The following is a 22,214-nucleotide window of genomic DNA, read 5'->3' on the forward strand; positions in this document are numbered from 1 at the left end:
GTGTGAGAGAGCACAGGCCCCTGGCAAGTGATTCCCACCACTCAGGGAACAACCCCGGGCGCAGAGCGCCCCGTTCACATGGAGCACACACAGCCTGGGAGCCCCACGCCCCTCCCAATTTACACCTGGGGCGAGGAAAGGCGAGCAGAGGCCGTTGAGTGGCTCACTTGCCCAGGGGACGGCCCCATCTACTCATTAGAAAGGCTGGCTCACAGGTGGCTCTCGTGACCTCTCTCCAGGTCAGACAGGCCTCCATGTCTCCTGCTTTCCCCTGGCTACGGGGCCGTGTCTCTTCAATAAGGTGCTGTCTAGGAGACGGGTCATTTGTTCCAGATGAGCCGATATCCAAACTTTCTGGGCCACAAACTAAACATCACTTTTTTTCCCCATGCTTTAAAAGACCCCACCCTGGCAAAGCAAACAGGTCTTTAAAAAGACACCATGAGGTCCTGTCCAGATCTCTTAAAAGGTGAACTGAAAAAGCTTTGGAAAATAAATCAAGGTCCAGTTCCTTGTCATTAAAGATCCATTAGCAGTTTTCACAACAGATCCAGGACAAATTCCAGTTTAGCTAATTACAGCCAGCCTCCATCCATCCTGCACTTTCCACTGGACGCAGGATGCTTCTCCGTTACCTTTCCGAAGCAACTCTTGTAGATTGCTGTGAACTGTTAAAGTGCTGCCACCCCCCCACCCCACCCCCCGAGGTGGCTGCATTCCAGTGGTAGGTGAACAACCCCTCCATGTCGAGCTGTAGACTGCTGCAGGGATGGAGCGTACTATCGAAATGAAAGGTCAGATTATTGCCAGCGGCGGTGATTCTGAAATGGTTTACAAGGTAGGTTTTCCAACACTCTTGGGTCTCATTTAGGCACCCAAATTGGCAAAAGTAAAAAAAAAAAAATTCAACCCTAAAAACCAGCCCCACACCTTTGCGGTTGAACCTGTCTCAATCCTCCCGTGTCGTCACTGATTTTCGAAGCAAGCTGGGATTCCCCCCGAAAGACGGTGTCGGATACACACGGGCACAGTGATGCTTGAGTGACACCCTGAACCAGGAGAGCTTCACCAAAGCAGCTGGTGATTTCTCCTCAAAGCTGCACGAGGAGTCGGTGCGCAGACAAGCTCAAAGGTTCCTTCCAGTGACCTTGTCTACTTGGGCCTCCCTCTCAATCCCGTACCTCCTGGCTTGGTTGGCTGCATGCAGCTAGGGGAGAACTTCGGCAAAACCATATTGATCTGTTCATTTAAAGGCCGTGAAACAGTCCGTGTCTTTTCATTCTCCTCCCCAGCAGGGACGTCAGCGCAATCTGACGCCTCGGCTCGGCTCCGCTCCCCCATCCTTTTGGAGGCCTGCGTGGCAATGACGTCACGCCTCCGGGCTGCAGTGGCTGCGATAGGGCTGTGACGGGCCGTCCCCGTGCCCAAACCTGGCCCGTGCGACTCCAGCGCTGCAGCAGGACAGAAGGAAGCTTCTGGGGCTTTGGTTGGCAGCTTTTAATCCTGTGGCATGAAAACACGCCCGCGACAGCAACAAAACCCCCCTGCAGCATCACGGCACAGGAGGGCTCACCCTGGAGATCTGCACCGTTAGCCTCCAGGGCCAGCCAAACTGCTGAAAAACAACTGCCCCCGGGCCCTGCCGAGGAAGCACGGTCAGCTGGGGGACCGGGACAGGAGTCCCCACTACCAGTCTCCGCTACGCCTTACTGTGCGACTTTGGGCCAGTCACTCAGATTCCCGCCACCCCCACCCCCTGTGTGCAACTAGCAGGCCCGGCACGCCTCTGCCTCGCCCCCCTGGGCAGCGATTCACAGCGGTGCCATGCCCAGCCAGAACAGCGGCATTTCCCATCCACTTGGCCCGGGGTAAACGGCTCCACAAGGCCCCAGGGGACAGAGGCTCAGCAGCGCAGTGAAAGCCAGAGCCTTGTAGCTCAAGGCGCGGCGCTCACGGCCGAGAGGGGCCCGAGGGAGCAAGGCAGTGCTGTCACCCCCATTTGCAGGTGGGCAACGGAGGCAGAGAGAGACAGGACGTGCCTCCCCCAAGGGCACTCGAGGAGGAGGTAGCTGGGCTGGGAGCTGATCTCCTGAGTCCCAGCACAGTGCATTAGTCACAAAGCTGCCCTTCCTCTCAGCCTTCGGAGCTGCCGAGCTTTCGAGGAGGGGCCCACGGGGGCCGAATGCTGCGCAATCGCCCTTGCCAGATGTGGAGGCAGAAACTGGCCCTTTGGTCCATAACGGGCCTTGAGACCTTCCCCGCCTCAGGCGCTATAGACGGGCAATGACCAATACGCTGCCCTGTCTCGCAGGCACCATGAGATGGTCCTGCTCCTGAGACACTGGCTCGTTTGCTGCCTGGCCCGGGCTGGCAACCAGTGCTGCATCGCCCGGCTGAGGGCTAGCGGGGTAGCTGGAGCTGGCGGTGCTGAGGGACAGTGTCGCGGGTGCCATCTGCCTTGTGCCTCTCACCCGGGGTTGCCATCCCAGCACTCTGCCCCGAGTCTGAGCCCTGGGAAGCAGGCCAGGCTCATCCCCAACCCAGAGGGGGAAAACGAACCACAGAGAGTCCGCATCGCAGACTGAACCCAGGAGTCCTGACCCCCCAGTCTCCCCTGCCCGGACTATCAGACCCCAAAGCCTCTAACAAGGCAGGCCGCATATAATACCCCATTCCAGGGCCACTGCACTCAGCCTGCCTTCAGGGGGTGACCCACACAGACCCACCTTGACAGAGGGACCTGGAGCTTGACCCCCCGTGTTCCCACAATGACAAACACTGACCTAAATCTCCCGCCTGCGACGCAAACCCTTCTCCTTTGCAGCCCCGATCGGTCCCAGCGCCCACCCCCAACCGGTACCAAACATACCGGATGTCGCCGAGTCCCCAGACATCTCACCACACCACGCCGCCCCTGGCAGTCCAAAGCCAGCTCTCCACATAGCTAGTCACGTCACCGAGCACAGCAACGGCCCCGCAGCCAGCCTGGCAAGGGACCCCCGGCCCCTCCAACCCACACACTGCGGTGCCCAGCTGAGCCGCACACTCACAGGCCAGGGCTATCCAGCAGCTCCCAGCTCCCCTCCCCACAGCAGGAAGTGCAGCGGGAGGGTGTCCTGGAGCCGGGTTCCCCACTGAAGGGCTCTATTCTCTTTACACCAGCCCCTTCTCCCACTCCTGCTAGCCTCAGATTAACCCTTCGGGCACTAGACATCAGCAGAACGCTGTTGCATCCCATTGCAGCTTTGGCTGGTGCCAAGCCACACACTGGCTGCCAGGGTAAGAAGAGAACAGTCACCTCGCTCCTGCCTGCTGCCCGCGCACTGAACGTAACGCAGACACTGCCTAGTTACCCCCTTCCTGGGAAAGCCGCCCTGTGTCAGTCTAGGATACCAGGAATTTCCGCAGCACGGCTGCCCTCGGTCTGCCCACGCCTCAGGATTCAAGTCCCTTAAGAGAGGCTGTCTGTGTATCCGGGTTGGAGTCCAGCTGCCATGTCTGTGCTGGTGACTTACACTTCTCGCTACTTGATTGCCATCCAAAGCTCCAGGCCCCCCACCTGAAATGGGTCTCCCTGGGCCAGTATCTCCCAACCAGGATGGGGCCATGGGGATTAAAGGCCCCCTGAACATCACAACCCGGCTAGAGACAGGTCCAAGCCACGTTAGATCCCAGATTTCAAACCCCTGGCGTCTGGGCGCGTTCAGCGCTGGGGGGAGGTTTAACCCATTAAAGAACCGTGGCCCCAGCTGGGAAATGCGGACCCAGGTTCCGATTCTGGAAACTCCTCCCCAGCGTCTAGGGAGCTGGAAGCCAGGGCTCTCCCTCAGCTCCACCTCCACACACAAGGGCTATGGAGACACAACCACGTTAACTAGTGCAGGAGGCTGAGCTCTTCCTCCGGCCTGGGCTTCCCTGGGCCAGGGATACAGAGCCCTTCCCTTCTCCCCCTCCCAGGATCCCCTTTCCAGGGCTCTTTCCATCATCCCAGACTTAGAGTCCGACTCGAAGCTTCCATCCAGAGACAGCAGCTGGGGACCTGGCTCCACCCTCCCCTGGGGATCTGGCTTCTTCCACCCGACTGAGTTGTACTAGGCATTATCAGGAGAACGTGCTATTCCAGCTGCCATGTCTCCATTCACCGCAGGGCTAGGTACGAACAGACTGAGCGATGGCTGAGGCTGGGCCCAGCCCTTCCCCACTCAGCTGCGCTTCCCAGGCTTTGTCGCCACCTGCCACCTGCGCACAGCAAACGTGGGCCGGAGCCAGGCTTTGTGCAGGCAGGCCGGGCAAACGGGCACCGTGCAAACAGCCCCCTCCCCCACCGCCCCGCTGCCCCAACTGGTCGGGGCACTGCTGGTCCAGTATGGGAACCTCACACCGCTCTGCCGGTGCACCTCGGTCCTGACCCACCCCCACCCCTAGTCCTGCACCCCCTCACCACTCTGCCAGTGCACCTCGGTCCTGACCCACCCCCACCCCTAGTCCTGCACCCCCTCACCACTCTGCCAGTGCACCTTGGTCCTGACCCACCCCCACCCCCTGCTCCTAGTCCTCCAGCCCCCCACCCCCACCGCTCTGCCAATGCGCCTCTGTCCTGACCCACCCAGTGCACAGCGGGCACATGCCATTAACCCCTGGGTGCCCACCACTTCATCCAGGGCAGCAATTCTCATAGCAATCTGCAGCCTTATCGATTATTATTAATCAGGCCTGACAGTAACACCCTGCTCCATCTCTCTGTCTAGCTGCTCCTGTGGGGTGAGCGATCCGTGTGCACAGTGGCTGCTCTGCTTCGGGGGCCTGGCAGGCTCGTGCTCATTTCCCATTGCTGTCCCGACCCACATCCTACGGGTTCCCCAGCTCCTTGGGGGCCAATAGCAGCACTGAGTCACTCCACCCAAGCACAAGCTCAGAGCTGGGCTCAGGCTAGGCTGGCCTGGAGATTTATATTAAAGAGACAGGGGGATGTCTCAACACTTCCTATTTTTCGCAGCCCAATTAATGACATTTTCATTCTATTTTGAAATAAAGCCACCCCTATATTTTCCAAGGCCTGCCATGTACAAGAGCGGGGCTCGAACCAGCAACCTGTGGTGCTAAAAGCACAAGCCTTTACTGCTTGGGCTACAGGACTCACTCCTTTAGCAGGGCATAGTGGGGAAAAAGCATCTTACCTGGATCAGCTACTAGAGGGGGACAAAGATACACACGGAGTATGACCCTGCCAGGGGTGCAAAACGAAGCAAAGCCAAATCCCCGCCACTTCCGCTCCCCCATCCGCTTGCTGTGCCCCCAGCAGAGACCATGTGCATACCTGACAACCAGCCTAGCTCAGCACTTACAGCCAGTGGGCTCTTTCCCCAGTGTCTGCTGTGGGGATTGCTACAGCCAGTCAAGGCTCTCCCAGGGCAAACCCCAGTGCAGCCAGGCAAAGCCCCTAGGAGCAGAGGTTAAAGGGGGGTGGCCCTCTGTCCCCCTCTAGTAGTGGCAGGGCGACAGAGACTGACCAACCCACAACACCCTTGGTCCATAGAGCCAGCTCTTTTCACTCAGGCCACACAGGGTCTTGCCTTTAGATCCTGAGGTCCCAGGTTCGACCCCACTGCTTCCAACACACAGCCCGTCCCACTCGGAATTCTGTGCCCAGAGTGATGGCCCCGCTTGGCAGCCAGCTGGGTTTGTGCTGGTTACCCGAGGATCCTGCCAGCTCCCCACCATGAAGTGCATTGCTCCGATGCAATGCTGCAGGAACAAGGGAACCATCCGGGAGTGATTTTTTAATTTCCCCACTGTATCTGGCACTGGTGCGACCATGGCCGGAATGTAGCGTCCAGTTCTGGCACCCACAATCCGAGAGGGAGGTTGTTCATTGGAGCGGGTTCAGGGAAGAGCCATGAGAATGATTAAAGGATTAGAAAACCTGCCTGATAGTGACAGGCTCCAGGAGCTCAGTTAGATGATCAAAGAGAAGGTTAAGGAGTAACTTGAGTACGGTCTGTAAGCAGCCACGCAGGGACCGGCTATCGGATAACAGAGAGCTCTTCAACTTAGTAGACACAGGTCTAACAAGATCCAATGGCTGGAAGTTGAAGAAGGACAAATTCAGACAGGAAAGAACGTGCAAGTGCTTAGTTAGTGGGGGATTAACCACTCAGACGAGGTCCCGAGAACTGTAGAAGATTCTCCATCCCAGCACTTTCTAAAATCAAGGGGCGATGAATTCAAAATTCAAAGAGGAATGAATTCAGGGAAGCCCTATGCTACGTGCTCTGGAGGAAGGCAGACCAGATGATCACAATGGTCCCTTCTGGCCATATAAGCTATAAATCTATTCCCCTTCTGCACCCCCACTCCCGACCCCTTCTGAACACCCAAGCCGAATGGCTCCCTCTCTCCGCTGCACAATGGGGTCGAACTGCATTTGCCACCCCTCCACTTGAGCCTGGTCCCCAGCGCTATCCTGCTGGAAGAATGACCCTCACCATCCTTTCCAGCGTGGTCACAGCCCATCAGTGTAGACAGGCCCCGGAGATTGTACCTGAGATTCCACCCCCGTCCCCGCAACAGTTTGCAAGCAAGGTTATTGTAACCATGCAGGATGGCTCAGCCCCCCACTTCAGACACACACACCCCAGACGGGCTGCGAGCCCCAGCGAATACGAGGTGATAACCCCGCTGTCAGGAAGCTGCTATTGCATCCCTGGCAATAGGACCAGCTAACGGGCTTTCCTTCAGCATCCTTCTGCCTGCCACCCCTGCCATCCTGCTGAAACGCAGCTTGGGGGGGGGGGGGGGGGGCTACTAGTCCCAGGGACAACGTGCAGCATGAGCTGCTCTTGGGCATCCTCTAGTGGTGGTTGCATGGCACTGCTTAACGACCCCTTAAAAAAACCAACCATTCGAACCCTGACCTCGGTAGGAAGTTAGAGGCAAATGGAGGGTAACCCCTGAGCCGCGCACTCGAACCTGGCTCCAATTCCCTGACATGCCCGGCCAGGCCTGATATTCCCTGGAACCATCACGGCCACTATTATTCGTACAGCACCATAAACAACATGGTGCCGAATAGAACATGCAAGAAAGGCAGGGTCCATGAGCTCACTCCGACGCGGACGCTACGCAGGCCAGCAGCTGAGGCCCAAGAAGGAGCAGAGACCTTGGCCATGGGGGAAGCAGCATAGCAAGGGTTCACTGATGCAGGATTTTTGGGAAGGGGCGGGAGGAGGAGGCAGCTCTGCACACGGGAAGCGAGTGGCTGCCCTCGCCGTACGGGGCAGCATGCAGAGGCGGTGCGGAGCCGTGGGTGGGCGAAGGAAGGAGAGGGCTGCAAATGCCATGCACCGAGCTCTCGGGGCAATTCTGTGGGCAGAGGATTTAACAGATCCAGCCCAAAGGGGGCAGGGGGAAAAGAGGATGAGGAGGGGTCGAGGGAGGACAGGATGAGCAGAGATGGGGAAGGGTCTTGAAGGGAAGGATGAAAAGGGCCTAGGTACATGCACATTCAGGGAGCAGGGAAGAGGTGACCAAAACACGATGCAAAATGTTAACATAAAAGCTAAACCTTCCTCCTCCCCCAGCCCCCAAGGGATGCTGTTCTGGAGCACAGAGCCCCTGCAGTCCCACCTTTCATGGAGTTGTGGGGTTGAGGATGGAGGTGGAGTTTACAGAGGACTTATCAAAACCCCACGGATTCCAGCCAACAGCCAACGCCCCACAAGAGGCACCCTGCGCAGAGCCGGGCAATCAAGGCAGAACATGCTTCCCAGTTCTGTACCTTTGCATGATTGACATTAACGAGCCTTGCACTGCCAGGGGGTGCCCACTGCAACAGCTCATGGGGCTTCTTGCCACTGCTACACCAGAGACAGACAACAACCAGGAAGCCTGGATTCAGGGTCTGTGCTCATAGCTTACTGTTGTGGGGGGCTTGAGAACAGGGTGGAGAGAGACTAAGGACTGCAAATGCCGCCATACGCAACTTCTTGCCTAGGGAGTTGTGAATGGAGCGTCCAGACTGGCTAACGGCAGAAAGCACAGCTGCATTTCCAACACACACAACTTCCTGCCTAGGGAGGCTTGAAGAAAAGAGAACAGACAGACCAAGGAGCATTTTAACTGCGTGCTCGCCTCGCTTTCACCCCCCTCAGCTCACAACAGGTGAGGTCTGAGCGGAGAATACAGATTGGCAAAAGGCTAACAAGTGTCTTTTTGTGCCTTCTGTCAAGCCCCCTAAGGGGCCGGGTGCTCTCACATATTAATGGTGCAGCCCGTCAGCCCTTGGCTTTGCCCCAGAACAGGGATGGGGCTGACCACGCTGCTTCCCACACACACACACTGCATCACCCAGGGCCCCCAGTCCTGACCTGGCAGGGTCTCCCCTAGGCAGCAGTGGGGAGCTCGGTCTCCATGGCCCATTCAGTCCTTGGCCTCTAAGGACCCCCCACCAGTCACTGTAGTGTTGGGCACGGCTGACAGCACTGACAGAGTTTCTGAGGGGGTGGCGGGTTCAAAGTGAGGCTACTTCCCCTCTAGGCACCGAACTGGCCACAAGGAGGCCATTGTATGGTGACAGTTTCCGGTCACTCCCAACCTGAGCTAAGTAAGCTAGAGGTGGAAGGAACCATCTCCACTCACCAGCCCCCTAGTCATCTGGTCTCCCCAGCTTCCTGCTTCTGCTCGGGAAGGTGGCTCCTAGAGCTGGGATGAGGAACCATCATCAGGTGATGCTGGACAGCACTAGCCATGCGTGGCTAAGACAGGGGCTGCTGGAAACACTTGATTTCACAATATCATCTTTGCACGCAGGCAGGACCCCGCTGTACTGAGACGTGTTTCTCAGGATGATAAACTTCGGGGATAGGCCCATAATTGCGTAATCATCTGCCCTGTTTTCTCCTGGGATTGGAGGCGCCGGGGGAGGGAACATAGGACATAGCACATAGGCTCAACAATTATTCATCGTTGTCAAACCACCTCCTCGTGGAGCAGGGGACGCTCCTGATTCTCTCCTATTTGACACAAGATCAGTGAAGATCCTTGTTACTTGTGGGAAAGATGCCCCCTCCTGTTTCTGGGATGTGCCCAGGGGGCCAGGCAGACTGGGAGCCGAGAGCATGTAAGGCCAGTCCTGTGGAGAAGGCACTCTCACTCACTCCCCATCCCAGTGAAAATAATACAACCGGACTCCCCAAATTGAAGAGGGAAAAACAATCCTGGATTCATTAGCTGGCAAGACTGTAGCTCTATTGACAAAGCTGGAGAGACGGTGAGAAAAAAAACCCTCAAAATTTATCTCAGCACTTTTTCCCCTTAGCATGTGCCTCTAATTTACTCAGATGTCATCCTTCTCCCTTGTCCTTTTCATTGCTTAGCCAGTCACTCACGTTCCTGGGAGTACAGCCCTAGCCACAGGATTTTTAGTTTAGAAGGATTCCATTTGGCTCATACTAGAGCATTTACGCAGAATCCTTTAATTAATCATTTGCATCACTCACATGGCACAGCCCAGGCCAGATCCTCAGCTGGCGCAGATCACCACAGCTCCATTGGCTTCAACGGCTCTTCTCCGATTGACACCAGTTGCAGATCAGACCACATGTATTCAAAGCACTTCATCAACTGATGAATCTGACAAGGCAGGTCCACCCTGCCCCCATTTCACAGAGGGGGAAACCAAAGCACTGAGCAGCCAAGCAATTTGCCAAAGCCACATGGTGAATCAACAGCGGAGCTTGGAGGTGAAGGATTTCAGTCCATTATTCTGTCCCCTAGTTCACATTGGCTCCCACAGCTCAGGGATGCCCTTTCGAATTCTCTCCTACATATAGATAACCAGAGTGCACATACAAAGGCCCCCATCAATTACACACAGCCAGAACCCACTAACAAACAGGACTGGTGTGCGCCTGGTGCCATTTGTGTTGACAATAGCTATTACTTCTTCATAGGACAGGAAATTGGTGACATTTCCCAGAATTTTGCTCCCCTTTCTCCTAGGGCCGGGACTGTGCTAGGAGGCTGGGAAGATGCTTTTCTAAGAAAGGTTCTTTCTAAGAAATTAACCAGTGTCTCTGTTTGGGAAGAGAGGTACTGGAGCATGTGTGTGTTTGATTACATAATGCTGCTGGGGCCATGCAGAATTCCAGGGCAGAGGAACACACCCATCAGATTTGGGCAGCAGGGACACGCCAGAAATAAGAAGATGTTACATTGTTCTTTCATCCCAGAAGATCCCAAAGCACTTCACAAGCTATATTTCATTTCACCCACCAGTTGTGGTGAGCTGGGAAATATTTTAGCCATAGTGACTGGGCACACTCCTCCTCTTAAGACAACTGCCAAGGGAATGTTAAGGTCACCCTGAACGACCATCTGCCCCAGCGCGGAAAGCTACATGGCACTCCACGTATGGGCTGCATCAACCACCCGGGGTCACATCTGAGCTTCCATGGAATCGAGGTGTTATGAACCCAATTAGTAGGCCATTGAGCCATCCGCTTTTCAGATAGCCCTCAAATCCAGCAGCCCCAGGCCCATGCACTGCCTCATGAGAAACCCTCGAGGCCTTGCGCGTTGGGCAAGGGGTGGCCAGGGGCGTCATGCACAAAAGCATTTTCAGACTGGGAGTGGAGTGCATTCAGCCCTGCTCTGGGCTCCTCCAGTGTCTGGCTGCCCTGGAGAGGATGGCTCAGAAAGGGCGAGAACTGAAGAGAGACCACGAGAGGGGAGCAACACTGGTCCCCTTGGTAGAATAACGCCATGAAAGGAGAGGATGGAAGGCCAGAGGAGTTTCCCTGGGTTAAACCCCCTCCCCACCCCATTCAAGAGCTAAAGTCTTCCCCAAGGACAATGAAGGTGTGTGGTCCCCCGAGAATGGCTTGCAGCTGGATTACAGCAGCAGCCCAAAGCGGTGAGTGAAGGACACCTTAAAATCAGTACGTAGGACGGTGGAGGGCTTCCTTGAGGTGGCCTTTGGCAGGCATTAGATCATACTCTTTTGATCCCATGGGCAGAAAATCATTACCCCATCCCAGCCCGTAACACAGTGCAAAAGAGGATCAGACAGAAGTTTGGAAAAATAATTTAAAATGGTCCCACAGCAGATATCCATTTCTAAAGATCTAGACATACCAATCTCCATGTCTACAGAGCAGCCTTTCGCAAGCTACACAACGCCTAGCTATGCAGTGGCTATGTACAATTTAAGAAATGTTACTTTCTTTAGTGGGGTGAGGGGGAATTAACCTCATTGTTACACAATCATAAAGAGTGGATTTATTCGCCAGTTATCATCTTACATTGAAAATGGGCTACTTAAAGAAAAGTCCACCCTACATTCTTGATTTGTTAACAAATACACAACAGCTGCAACCAACAACTTGACTATGCCCCAAAAAGCACCCAGATAACCTTCAGAAACAGAAAAGCCACAAAGAATTCAAAGCAAGTCAAAGATTTAAAACACACCAGCAGCGAAGATCCCAAAGTGACCCTGTCCTCGAGAGCATCATTCCCTCCTCAGCAGAGAGTCTCGCAAGCAGTCAGAGGCAATTTGTTTGAAACGACAGCAGAACAAACAGCACCCCCCAAATTGCACACACACACACAAGTACCCTGGTCTCTGGTGACAATGGAACAATCGTGGCAAGTGCTGAAGCAAAAGTTACTCACTTTTCATGGGCTGACACACACACAAAAGGAAAAGGGGATGCTAGGCTCAGAACAAACTCTTGCTCCAAAAAATTCATTCTGATCATGCAGAAGGTTGCTGTGGATATACACAGAAGGCACATTCAGAATGCAAAATGCTAAACCCTAGGAGTCAGTGATCCATTGCATGCTGCTTGCTGGATGCTTAGTGCGGGTGGGATTGCACCCTCTGAGCTCCTTAAACCTGGCCTGTGCCTTTCCAATGAGATGAGTAGAGGGAGGGAGGAGGATAAGGAATATCATGCGGGTGACTTACCTTCCACAGTTGCAGTGGCAAACTCGATCTTCTCCTCTTAAATGCGGTAAGATGTAATTGTGAAACCGGTCCAACAGCGCATTCATGTCCATCAAGCAAGCTATTGCCTGTAAGAGCCCATAACCAAGGCATCTGGTCAACTCTAGATGATGGAATAAAACATTGACTCTAGTTTGGTTGCTAAAGATTGGAGCAGTCATAAAAATATTAAATGCTGCTTTTTAATTTTTTTTTTTAATGGGAGGGACGGACACACACACACACACACACCAAATAAATGATACACACGCTAATGTGATGGGAGGAAGGAAATAAAGTGATAAGCAAAATCTCTTACCATAACGATAGAGGCACCCAGGATCATGAAAATCATGGTGTTTGCATTCATGGACAGCAACTGGAAATTGACAAATGTTTTGTCTATTCCCCCCACCCCCCCTCAAAAAAAAAAACAGATAAAAAAGCAGGGGCCGGGTTATTCCCAGAGGTCAGGTTTGGTCACATACGCCCCCTTCTCTCTCCAAGCTGCAATCCTGGGGTGCGTGGGGGGGGGCGCCTGACCCCCAACACCCCCCCCTCCTGTCCCCCTTGCGCCGGGAATGCCTCGCTCTCCCTCTCGCTGTCTTTTTCTAGGACAAATGTGACAGGTAAAAAAAAAAAAAAATCCCTTTCTCCCCCCACTCCCGCCCTCCCCCCGTCAGCGGAGGGAGGGAGGCGCGCTACGCTTCCCCACCCCTGCACACCCCACCCGCACACAGCCCCGCATGCAGCAACTGGAAGCGGATCCAACCGCCACAAAATAAACAGGGGAGGGGGAAAAGGGGCTGTGGGTCGCCAGGAAAGTGGCCAGATCAGTCAATATTTGGAAGGCTCGGGTTTAAAAATAAATAAATAAATAAAAATACAAACCCCCCCGCCCTCCTCCTCCTCCATTTCCTCCTTCCCTTCCTCCCCCCCCCCCACCCCCAAACAAAAAAATCCCCGACCAATTGGTGCAAAGCTGTGCCCGTGGCGGCAGGGAAGAGGAGAAATCAGACCGAGGGACCAGCTGGTGCAGCCGCGGGGAGCGTCATGCCGGGGCTTTGCTCCCCCTGGTCAATTGCTCCAAGGGCCAGATCCCGCCCGCCGGGGCCAGACGCGCCCCGGTCCCCATCAGCGGCCGCTGCCCGCCCGCGTCCCCTTCTCCGGCAGCAGCGAACGTGACCGGGCCGGGTGCTCGCTGCACCGCGCCCCCCCTCCCCGGCCCCCGCTTCTCTTTTGGGGGGACTGCAGCTGGAATCGGTATGCCGCACCACGCAGCCCAGCAATGGGGGGGGGGGGGGGGCTAAAGACCTGCAACTCCCTACGTGCACAAAGCCCTTCCAGGCAGCAGGAGGATTCCTCGGCAGCAAGTGACCCCCCCCCCCCGAGCCTTCCCCCACCCCGCGGGGGGAGAAAGAAAGGATCCGGGCACGTATTTCCCTGCAAACCGGGCTCCCCCGGGCCCGCTCCCTCCCCACCCCCGCGCTTCGGAGCGGTGTTGCAGGGAGGGAGGCGTGTGGAAGGAGGCTGGGGGGGGGGGGCTTCTCGCTACTTCCCCCGCGCCCCCCCCCCCCGGGTTCCCACACACACAGACGCGCCATCCCAGCCCATCAAAGGCATTTACCTACTTGGGGAGGAGGCTGCGATCCAGCGCCAGGCTCATGGCTCGGGGAGGGAGGGCGCGCTGCACGGCTGCCTTCTCTTTATTCCCCCCCTCCCAGTCATCTCCCCCCATACACACACAACCCCCCCCCCACAGTCATCTCCCCCCCCACACACACAATCCCCCCATACACACACAGTCATCTTCCCCCCCCCCCACAAATCTCCCCTCACACACACACACAACCCCCCCACAGTCATCATCTCCCCCCCCCCACACACACACACCTCCCCGCCCCCCTGCACAATTTTGGATCACCGCGCAAGGAAGGGGGTTTGGCCCCGATTTTTAATCGCGTTCGCTCCCCCCTGCGCGTCTCTCTCGGTCCCCAGCGCCGGCCAGGGAGGGACTCGGGCACTGGAGCGAAGGACACCCCCAGCCCCTGATTTAGGCTGATGTAGTGGGGGGGGGGAGGACTCAGATATAAGTGAGCCGAGCCCCCCAACACACACGCAGCGGGCATGAGGGTGTCAAAGGCATTTGCTTTTTCAGGGACTTTCCCACAGCAGCTGCTTGCTTGCGAGCCCGGGGGGCACAGAGCTGGAGGCATGGCAGAGAGGGGAAGGCTCAGTGGAGGCAGAGCTGGGGGGGACGACTCTCTGCTAGGGGATCCCAGGGACACCGGCACCACGCCCACAACTGACCTGAGGAGCCCAGGCCAATGTTACAAAGGGTGTGGGAGGAGCCCGGGAGCGGGACGCGAACACCTGACCCGCTCCACCTGATCTCCCCTTGGCCTCGGCAGCTAGTCCCTCATAGGCCTCGGTGTGGCGTTTCCCTGTCTTACTATCGCCCTCTGCTGGCCGTTTTCCATCGCAGAGAGTGACAGCCTCTTTCTTTTTTTGGAGAGGGTTGTCTCTCAACCCCCCCCACCCTCTTTTCAAACCAAGGGATGGTGGCAGTCCTGATCATTGCTCTCCACTAGGCCCCAGCATCCTTTCCTGCCTTGTCTCCCAAATTATTTTACTCATAAGTTATAGGTCTCCACCTGCAGGGTGAAGAAGGAGCCTGTGTTAACATATAGGGAACAGGGATTCTAAGGGGGGGGGGTGGGGGAGGGATCATGGCAATGTAGGGCTGGAAGGGACCCTGAAGAGTCAAGTCCAGCTGTCTGTCCTGAGGCAGGGCCACCTGGACCATCCTTGACAGGGCCTTGAAACCCTCCAACTTTGGGGATTCCACAACCTCCTTTGGAAGCCTCTTCCGAGAATTTAACTACTCCCAAAGTTAGAAAGTTTTTCCTAATGGCTAATCTAAATATCCATTGCTGCACATTAAGCCCATTAATTTCTGTGGTGCCTTAGAGTACATTAGTAGCAGGAAGGGATTCTAAAAATATAGAGACAGATTCTGATCTCTCTTACCCTGCAGTAAATCTGGAGACAGTCACGCCCCTCTAGAACAGGTATGAGTGAGAAGATGGTTAGACCCATAGGGTTCCATTCTTCTCCTGGCAGAAAAAAACATTGCCATTGTCTCAGTTCAGCCAGTTTTTTAAAACCTGGTTTCTAAATAAATAATAATAAAATAATAATAAAACCCAAAGCAGAACACGCGGCACCAAACTCATCCCTGGTGCAACTCCATTGACCTCACTGGATCAGCCTGACCTCATCATGGACTCTCAGGGAAAACAAGTGATCACCTGGCATAGATATTTCCTTACAAAAATTTCACTTCTGAATGTATTTAAAAACGTGTGTGGAGAGGGGGAAATCCTGTGAAAACACACAGCTCAGAGGTTGTTAGGTCATGTTCACACATAGGGCTTTCATCATGAAAGTCCTGTCCTTTCTGGAGCTCACTTTCACCTTGGTGGCACCTAGGTGCAATTTGTTTCTGAAGCTTATTAGAGAGATTGAAACAGATTTTATGGGGTGGGGCTAGGGAAAGTAGTTTCTTTGTTTTTGTTCTTCGGCCCATAACGGCATTCAGTCAGCCTTCCATCTATAATGACTTTGTTATATAATCTCCACGCTTTAAGGAGCAGTCATTAACCTACTACTGGGTATGGAAGAGACCAAAATACTGTCACATAATTAACATCACTAAATTGTGTCCTTAAATTAGAACACAAATTGCACTGCAGATTAAAGAAAGAAAACGAAAAGTGCACACACAAAATATTTGATATTTTAGATCCTTTGTGCAAGGGGCACAAAAGATGGGTGGAGAAGGGGGCTGTGTGGACTATTTCAGTTCCACCCTTCCCAAAGGAGCAGTGTGACATCTATAGGTCTCTTGCCTCACCCTACCCAGCCTGGGGCTGGTTTCATGTCTCGTTGAGCTGTGAAACAATTTCTATCTGCAGACCTCTGTGAGGGTAATGCAGCTAAAAATGCTCTTCTATAACTGGCAGAGCACTAAAGTAACAACCAAGCTAAACCACAGAAGAGAACAGTTGGCTCTAAAACAAGTCCCAAGGAATTGTGGGTGCTTGGGATTTCTGGCTGGCCTGCAGCCACTCCGGCATAGCTGAGGTCCTGTCCAACCTTACAAGCTAGATGGAATCAATTTTCAGGTGCCAGCAATTTGGTAGGTGGAGCTCTTCCCTCGAGTCACTCCTGTACCAGTTTCTTACCCTGACATTATGGTGCCTTGTGGTCTCCTAGGTGTCGTCTCTAAGCTCCTCTTTATAGCAGTTTATCTTCACACCTTATGCAATTCTAGTTTTGTCATTCCCATGTAGACAAGCACCTGTAGTCTGCATTATACAATCACTATGCAGTTTGGCACCATTATAATCAAATCAGCAAGGTCATTTCCTCTCCCTTTCAAACCAAAGCACCTCAAGACCCCGTTTGGACCAGTTAGACTCCAGCCATTATCCTTTTTGTTATCCTTTCAGGCTTATAGTACATGCCTCCTTCTCACCCTTAAACAGGCCTTAAAAAACCCAGCCCTATTGGCTGAAATGGTAAACAAGGTCAGGCTTTTGGTAGGTTGGCAGAGATGCCCGTGTGGGAAGCTGCCACAGATCTTGCTGCCCTGTGTGGCTCCAGCAAGAGATGCTAACATGCCATTCACGAGAAACAGGCTCACATCACTTTTGCTTGAATTCCTCCTTTGACGATGAAAGGAGCCAGAGGGAAAAGGTAGGCCTGTGAAAGGGGAGCTACTGGGAAATGCAGAACAGAAAGCTCCTGCTTTGTTGCAGGCCCTAAGTAATGACCTGTGCTTGTCTAAAATACCAAACATCAGAAGAGCTCAGCACCCAGAACAGAGCCCAGATCTTTCAAGAGTTCAGGGTGTTGGGTATTGAACTCTTGAAAATCTAGACCTTATTTAGGTGTCTAAATGGGTGCTAGGCACCTGAAAAACTGGCCTGTAATCTGTAATAATAGTCAGAGGTGATTTGTGTGTTTCATTTACTTGGGGGTCTCGCACTTCACTTTTAAGCACTCTCCCTGCAAAGCAGTAAAGGCAAAGATAGCCCATACGGCAGTGAAGTTTAGGCCAGCACCATGTGGCTGCCTAACTCTGCATGGGGATGGATCTAACATCTTGAGACCCACCAACTTTGAAAAGCATACCTTGCTCTGGCTCCAAACTCCGTAGTTCAGGCTGGTCTTCAGTATGAACAGACTGATTTAGGTTCCCCAAGTGTGACTTCGTATGCAGGATCCCTGCTAAGGAAGCATCCCTCTGCTGAAGTGCTAGGGGAAGATTTCAGATGGGGCTGGAACGTCTGCAATAGGCAAGTTTCAAAGGCAGTATGGTTCACACCACAGTTTAGGAGTAAGTATGGTTGCCACCTCCCAGGTGCAGAAAAAACAGCCATTAGCCACCCCCCACTAACAAAAAGGGTCCTAGTGTTGCCTAGAGGTATTCCCCCCCACACCCCATGAACCCCTACAACCAGCCCCTCCCAGGAGCTTCAGCTTTTGAGGGCACCTCCTTCCCGGAAGCCCCTGCTTTCCCCCCACTGCTCACAAGCTGTAGGTCCATCCTGCTTCCCCATGGGGTGAGGAGCTGCTTACTGCAGTTTCAGCAGGTTGAGAGCCTGGCGCACAGAGTAAGCCACGCTCCCAGCCACGTGACATGGGTGGTAGTTGCAATTATGCAGCGAGCTTGTGTGTGCTTGCAGCTTACAGGAAACGTTGGTCCCAAGTGGTGGGGGGAAGACACGACAAAACAAAAACAAAACACCACTACACTAAATCTTCATCAGCAAAGCACTACAAAAACCAGCCAGGTCAGTTTGACCTGTCGAGCTTTGTCTTTATCAGTGCTGCTGTCGAGAGGCTTTCCTCATTATCCCTTCACTGACTGAGGGCCTACAGCAGGCACCCCTCGTTGCAGCTAAATGGTTCTCCGTCAATGCTGCTCCCAGAATTGGTGGCTTGCTGAGCACTCTGAACCCTGCCTAGCACCTGTAGGCATGGGAAAAAAAGAGGCCAAGAATAGGAGGTAGGTGGCTTGCTTGGCAGCGAGCTGGTTAAGGAGCCCAGCTAGTCTGTGGGGATTCTAGACACAAAGAATTTACTCCAGGATTGTCTCCAGTCATATTACAATCCTAGGGAAAGTTCTCTCTACTCCACTGTACACAGGTCTATTGCACCATTTGCACTTGCTTGGTGCCTTGAACGTCTTCTGGCAGCAATGGAAGCCCACGTGTGGAGAATGTAAGGGATGAGATCAGCAAGATAGACCCAAGACAATACCTTTGTCTCTCGTTGCGGAGTTAGTTCCAGAAGCCCATTTGCGAGACATTATCCTAATGCTTCTGACAAAAAGAAGGGCCTTCACCAAGCCTTATGAAGTTCATGTACAAGTCAAGATAAATAAGCACAAAAGAAAAAGCCAAAACCCTGAATCAGAAGCAACTTATGTAAAAAGAGGGACTTGTTAAACTGTATCCTGGAAACCCACACGACTTCACATCTCTGACAGGCACTGGGAGCAAATCCCCAAAGGAGTTAGAGGTGCGATCTGCTAAGGACTCAGCTTGGGGAGATAAGAACTACTCTGGGTTCCTAGGTAGATGACTTAAAAGTACAAGAAATAATTACAATCTTCTAGAAGCAAGGGGAAGCCAGGCCTTGTAAACACACATCGATATGAAAGATTCTTAAATCGATGAGGCCTTTCATGGGAAGGCAATGTGGTGAAAACAATATTGACGAAAGGTAGTCACTAAATTTAGAAAGAAGAAATCACTGCCAGGAATCTCTTACTCCAGGCCACCACTTCTGGGTTGATACAGATTGGAGAGATTAACCAGGACCACCACCCATTCTGACCAACAGAGGGCTAAGCAACTGTATCCAAGACCCCACGAGGAGCATTATCCCTTAATTATTTTTCCTAGCTGGATGTAAAGAGCATCAACTCCAGAATGAGGAAAAATGATTGAATGCTTCCCAATTATTGACGAGACAGGTGAGGATGGTTTTATATATAGATAGATAGCTCTGCTCTTCCATCTATACTCTTGTTAAACCTTCAAGTAATGTCAGAATATCCATACAATTAAAATGCTGCACCACTACAAATCACTTTCACCCAGACATCCCAATGATGTGCAAGTTTTAAACTTGTGATTTTAAATTTTTTTCTCGTGCCAGTATCATCCATTAGGTTTACGGAGTGTCTCCATATTCTTAAACAGAAATTCATCCCTTTTTTCCTTTCATCCCCATTGGTCTAATCTGTATCTTGAAAGCCATTTTTTGGCCTAGGAGGTTGCTTGGATTTAGACCGCTCAAGTAGGATCTTTTTTTTTTTTAAAAAAAGGAACCTTTTGGGTTTTTCTAGGCCCTACCCTGTTATTGTGGGCTTTGATGAAGATGAAAGGCATTAGAGGCAAACAGAGGAACACTTTGAGTACAAATACATCTTTCCTTTGCCATCATATAACTTAATTCAGAATCAACATGCGTCAGCACACGAACAGCTCAAGAAGGCAGCAGAGCAAGGTACGAGTGGAAAGCACTCTCTGCACAGGGCAGCTAGAATCACTTTTCATTGGGTTGTGGGCCCCTCTTATTCCTCGTCTATACATTCAGGTGGCTGTTAATGAAGCATGTTTCAGCATACAGCTTAGCTCATAAAATTTGGAGGACTGCTAACATTACAATTTATTTCCTGCCTCAGAGATAAAAATTTGCTCCCAGTTTAAATTCCACCTCTGAGTGACCAAGCACAATTTACAAAGGAGAGGGTGATGCTGTAGAATCCCACACCCCAGAGCATTCTTTTAGATCAAAGCCTTTTGTGTACATCTGGAGGCAAAGCTGGGGTGAAGGGTGGATTCAAGTGGTTCATGCATAATCTGCAGGAACAGCAGGTTAGCTGTTTGGCAAATGGAATAATTTTGGCTGAACTGTTCAAGTTCTCTACATGAATCCACACTTAATGGCTAGAGCAATGGGGATGCTTCCCTTCTAGACACACATATACATAGCATATTCCTATGTAATCAGAAAGAATACCTCTGAAGATCTCCTGGATATGTATATACATTTTATATGGATACACACTCACTTAAAATAAAAGCTAACAAAACTCATGTTCACTGGCCATGTACAATAATATCCTCAGATGCTTACTCAGTTTTTATGAAGGGACAATAAAGAAAGAGTGAAGATGGAAGTGGGATACAGCTCCCAACACTGTGCCCGCTTCTGCTCGCCACGGGTTCAACTCTACAGAGCTGCTGATGCCATCTGAGGTGAGGGGGCGGAAGCAATAATTCTGCTTTACATTTTTGTTTAATCATTCTGGATGATTGATGCATGGAACGCCTTTCTTAAAGAGGCCATCTCTAAGCACTTTAGCTCTCCTAGAGTCATCTTAACCATCTTTCTTTGCCTGCAAATATTCCCATAGCAATCAGCTATGATGTCACAAACATATGAATGAGCAGAAGCAGATGAAGTTGAATGAAATCCTGCCTTTAAGTAAATAGTCTCAAGGAACAAAAGGAAACAGGATGAGCAGAGAAACAATGAAAATGTATTTACTATGCAAGCAATACTGCTTATAAGTGCCACAGTTTTAACTCCCCTCTAGACGTAGGAATGTATTCACAAGGAGATGGTTTCTGTTTGTAACTTTTACATTTTGGCGGGGGGGGGGGAATGATGTGTGGATATTTTAGTGAGGTAGGGCTTTCTATGATCAGAGTATAATTTAGTGGTTACTTAGGACATTCCTGGAAAGCACGTCAGCCTACAGGGTCATGGCTTTTCACTTTAATGCAAATCATGACTTGGCCTTTGCATGGGCAAAGAGGGGCAGAATTTCCATGGTGCCTTTGATGGGGCAGAAAGCTGCACTTGAGAGCTACAAGAGCTGCTGGGTGCAAAGCAACATGGTCAGATACTGGACTTGCATCCATTCTACCTTTTAAGAAATACATCTTTGAACTGGGTTTGTTAAAGAGATTAGGAAAGTGGTAGATACTTGCCACTTCCATGGGGCTTTTCATGCATAGATCTCAAAGTGTTTCACAGAGGTAGATAAATATCGGCATTTTACAGATTGGAAAGCACACACAAAGGCCCCAATTCAGGAAAGCACTTAAGCCCTTGCTTAACTTTAAGCATGTGCTGAAATCCCATTGAAGTCAAGGGAGCTTTAAGCACATGCTTAAGTGTCTTTGTGAAATGGGTGGGTGGGTAAGAGTTTTATCCAAGACTCCATAGCAAGTCAATGGGAGAACCAGAAATAGAACATAGGAATCTGGATTCTGACTCCAGTGTCATTTTAAAATAAGCAAACACCTTTTATAATACATCATAAAGAAGTAAAAAGGACACAAACCTAGTCCTCTCTCAATCCTTGATAGGCTCCCTTTAAAGAGACACCATCAACATATGATTCTCATCTTCTACCAGTAGCTCTTCACTTTTTTCCATTCTTACCTTCTAATAAATTACTTAATTTTCACTGTTTATGCTGTTCACCTTTGGCATTTCCCTCAGTTTGAGCCATACAATTATGTTTTGCTTTTCCTTTATGAACAGTGACTGGTCAGTTTTTGGCCTGCCAGTAGAAACACTAACCTTGTTTGAGACCATAACACGGGAGGGAATGTTTAGATCCAAAAAACACTCAATTTCCTTTTATAATTAAATCATTCCTATTTCTAGGTTTTACACTTTCCCATTCTTTATATGGAACACATCTGTTTACTTGTGGCATGTCATTATAGTATCTTAAGGCCTTAAAGTAATTATTTCATCCTCACATAGCACACCTTGGTTATAAGTGACATATCAGGGAAATGAGGCAGAAATAGATTAAGGCCCTGATTCCTGCAATGAGATGTGCATAAGCAAATCCCTGCACATGTATGGAGTCTCACTGACCTCAATGCATTTCACGTCAGGAGCAGACACTCTGCAGCTTGCCCAAGGTCAGATATGAAATCTTTGGCAGAACCAGGACTAGAAACTGGAACTTCTAAGTCCCAGTTCAGTGCCATACCCTCAAAACACACATTCATTTGTTTAACCCCACTTTCTCTAATGCTTTTTTAGAGACCTTTAGTTTCATCACAAGGAACCAACATGCAGGTATCCAGCTTCTGTTCTGAAAACAAAGATAGGGAGGAAA

General features: G+C 51.7%; 1 protein-coding gene across 3 annotated transcripts in view; it reads right to left on the bottom strand.

The window, feature by feature from the left end:
* Nucleotides 1–13,694, bottom strand: part of TMEM240 (transmembrane protein 240) — a 35,178-nt gene extending 21,484 nt beyond the window's left edge. The window contains exons 1-3 of one of the 3 annotated variants that reach the window (XM_073317046.1): nucleotides 13,618–13,694; nucleotides 12,306–12,597; nucleotides 11,969–12,075 (exon numbers count right to left, since the gene is read on the bottom strand). In XM_073317046.1, the coding sequence (XP_073173147.1) occupies nucleotides 11,969–12,075; nucleotides 12,306–12,356 (158 nt within the window). In that variant the 5' untranslated portion in view covers nucleotides 12,357–12,597; nucleotides 13,618–13,694. Of the gene's footprint in view, nucleotides 1–11,968; nucleotides 12,111–12,305; nucleotides 12,598–13,613 lie in introns of all 3 variants that reach the window. The other 2 variants (XM_073317044.1, XM_073317047.1) reach the window with 2 other exon arrangements.
* Nucleotides 13,695–22,214: the final 8,520 nt, after the last annotated feature.

Source organism: Lepidochelys kempii, chromosome 18 (genome assembly GCF_965140265.1).
Source record: "Lepidochelys kempii isolate rLepKem1 chromosome 18, rLepKem1.hap2, whole genome shotgun sequence".
NCBI lineage: Eukaryota > Metazoa > Chordata > Testudines > Cheloniidae > Lepidochelys > Lepidochelys kempii.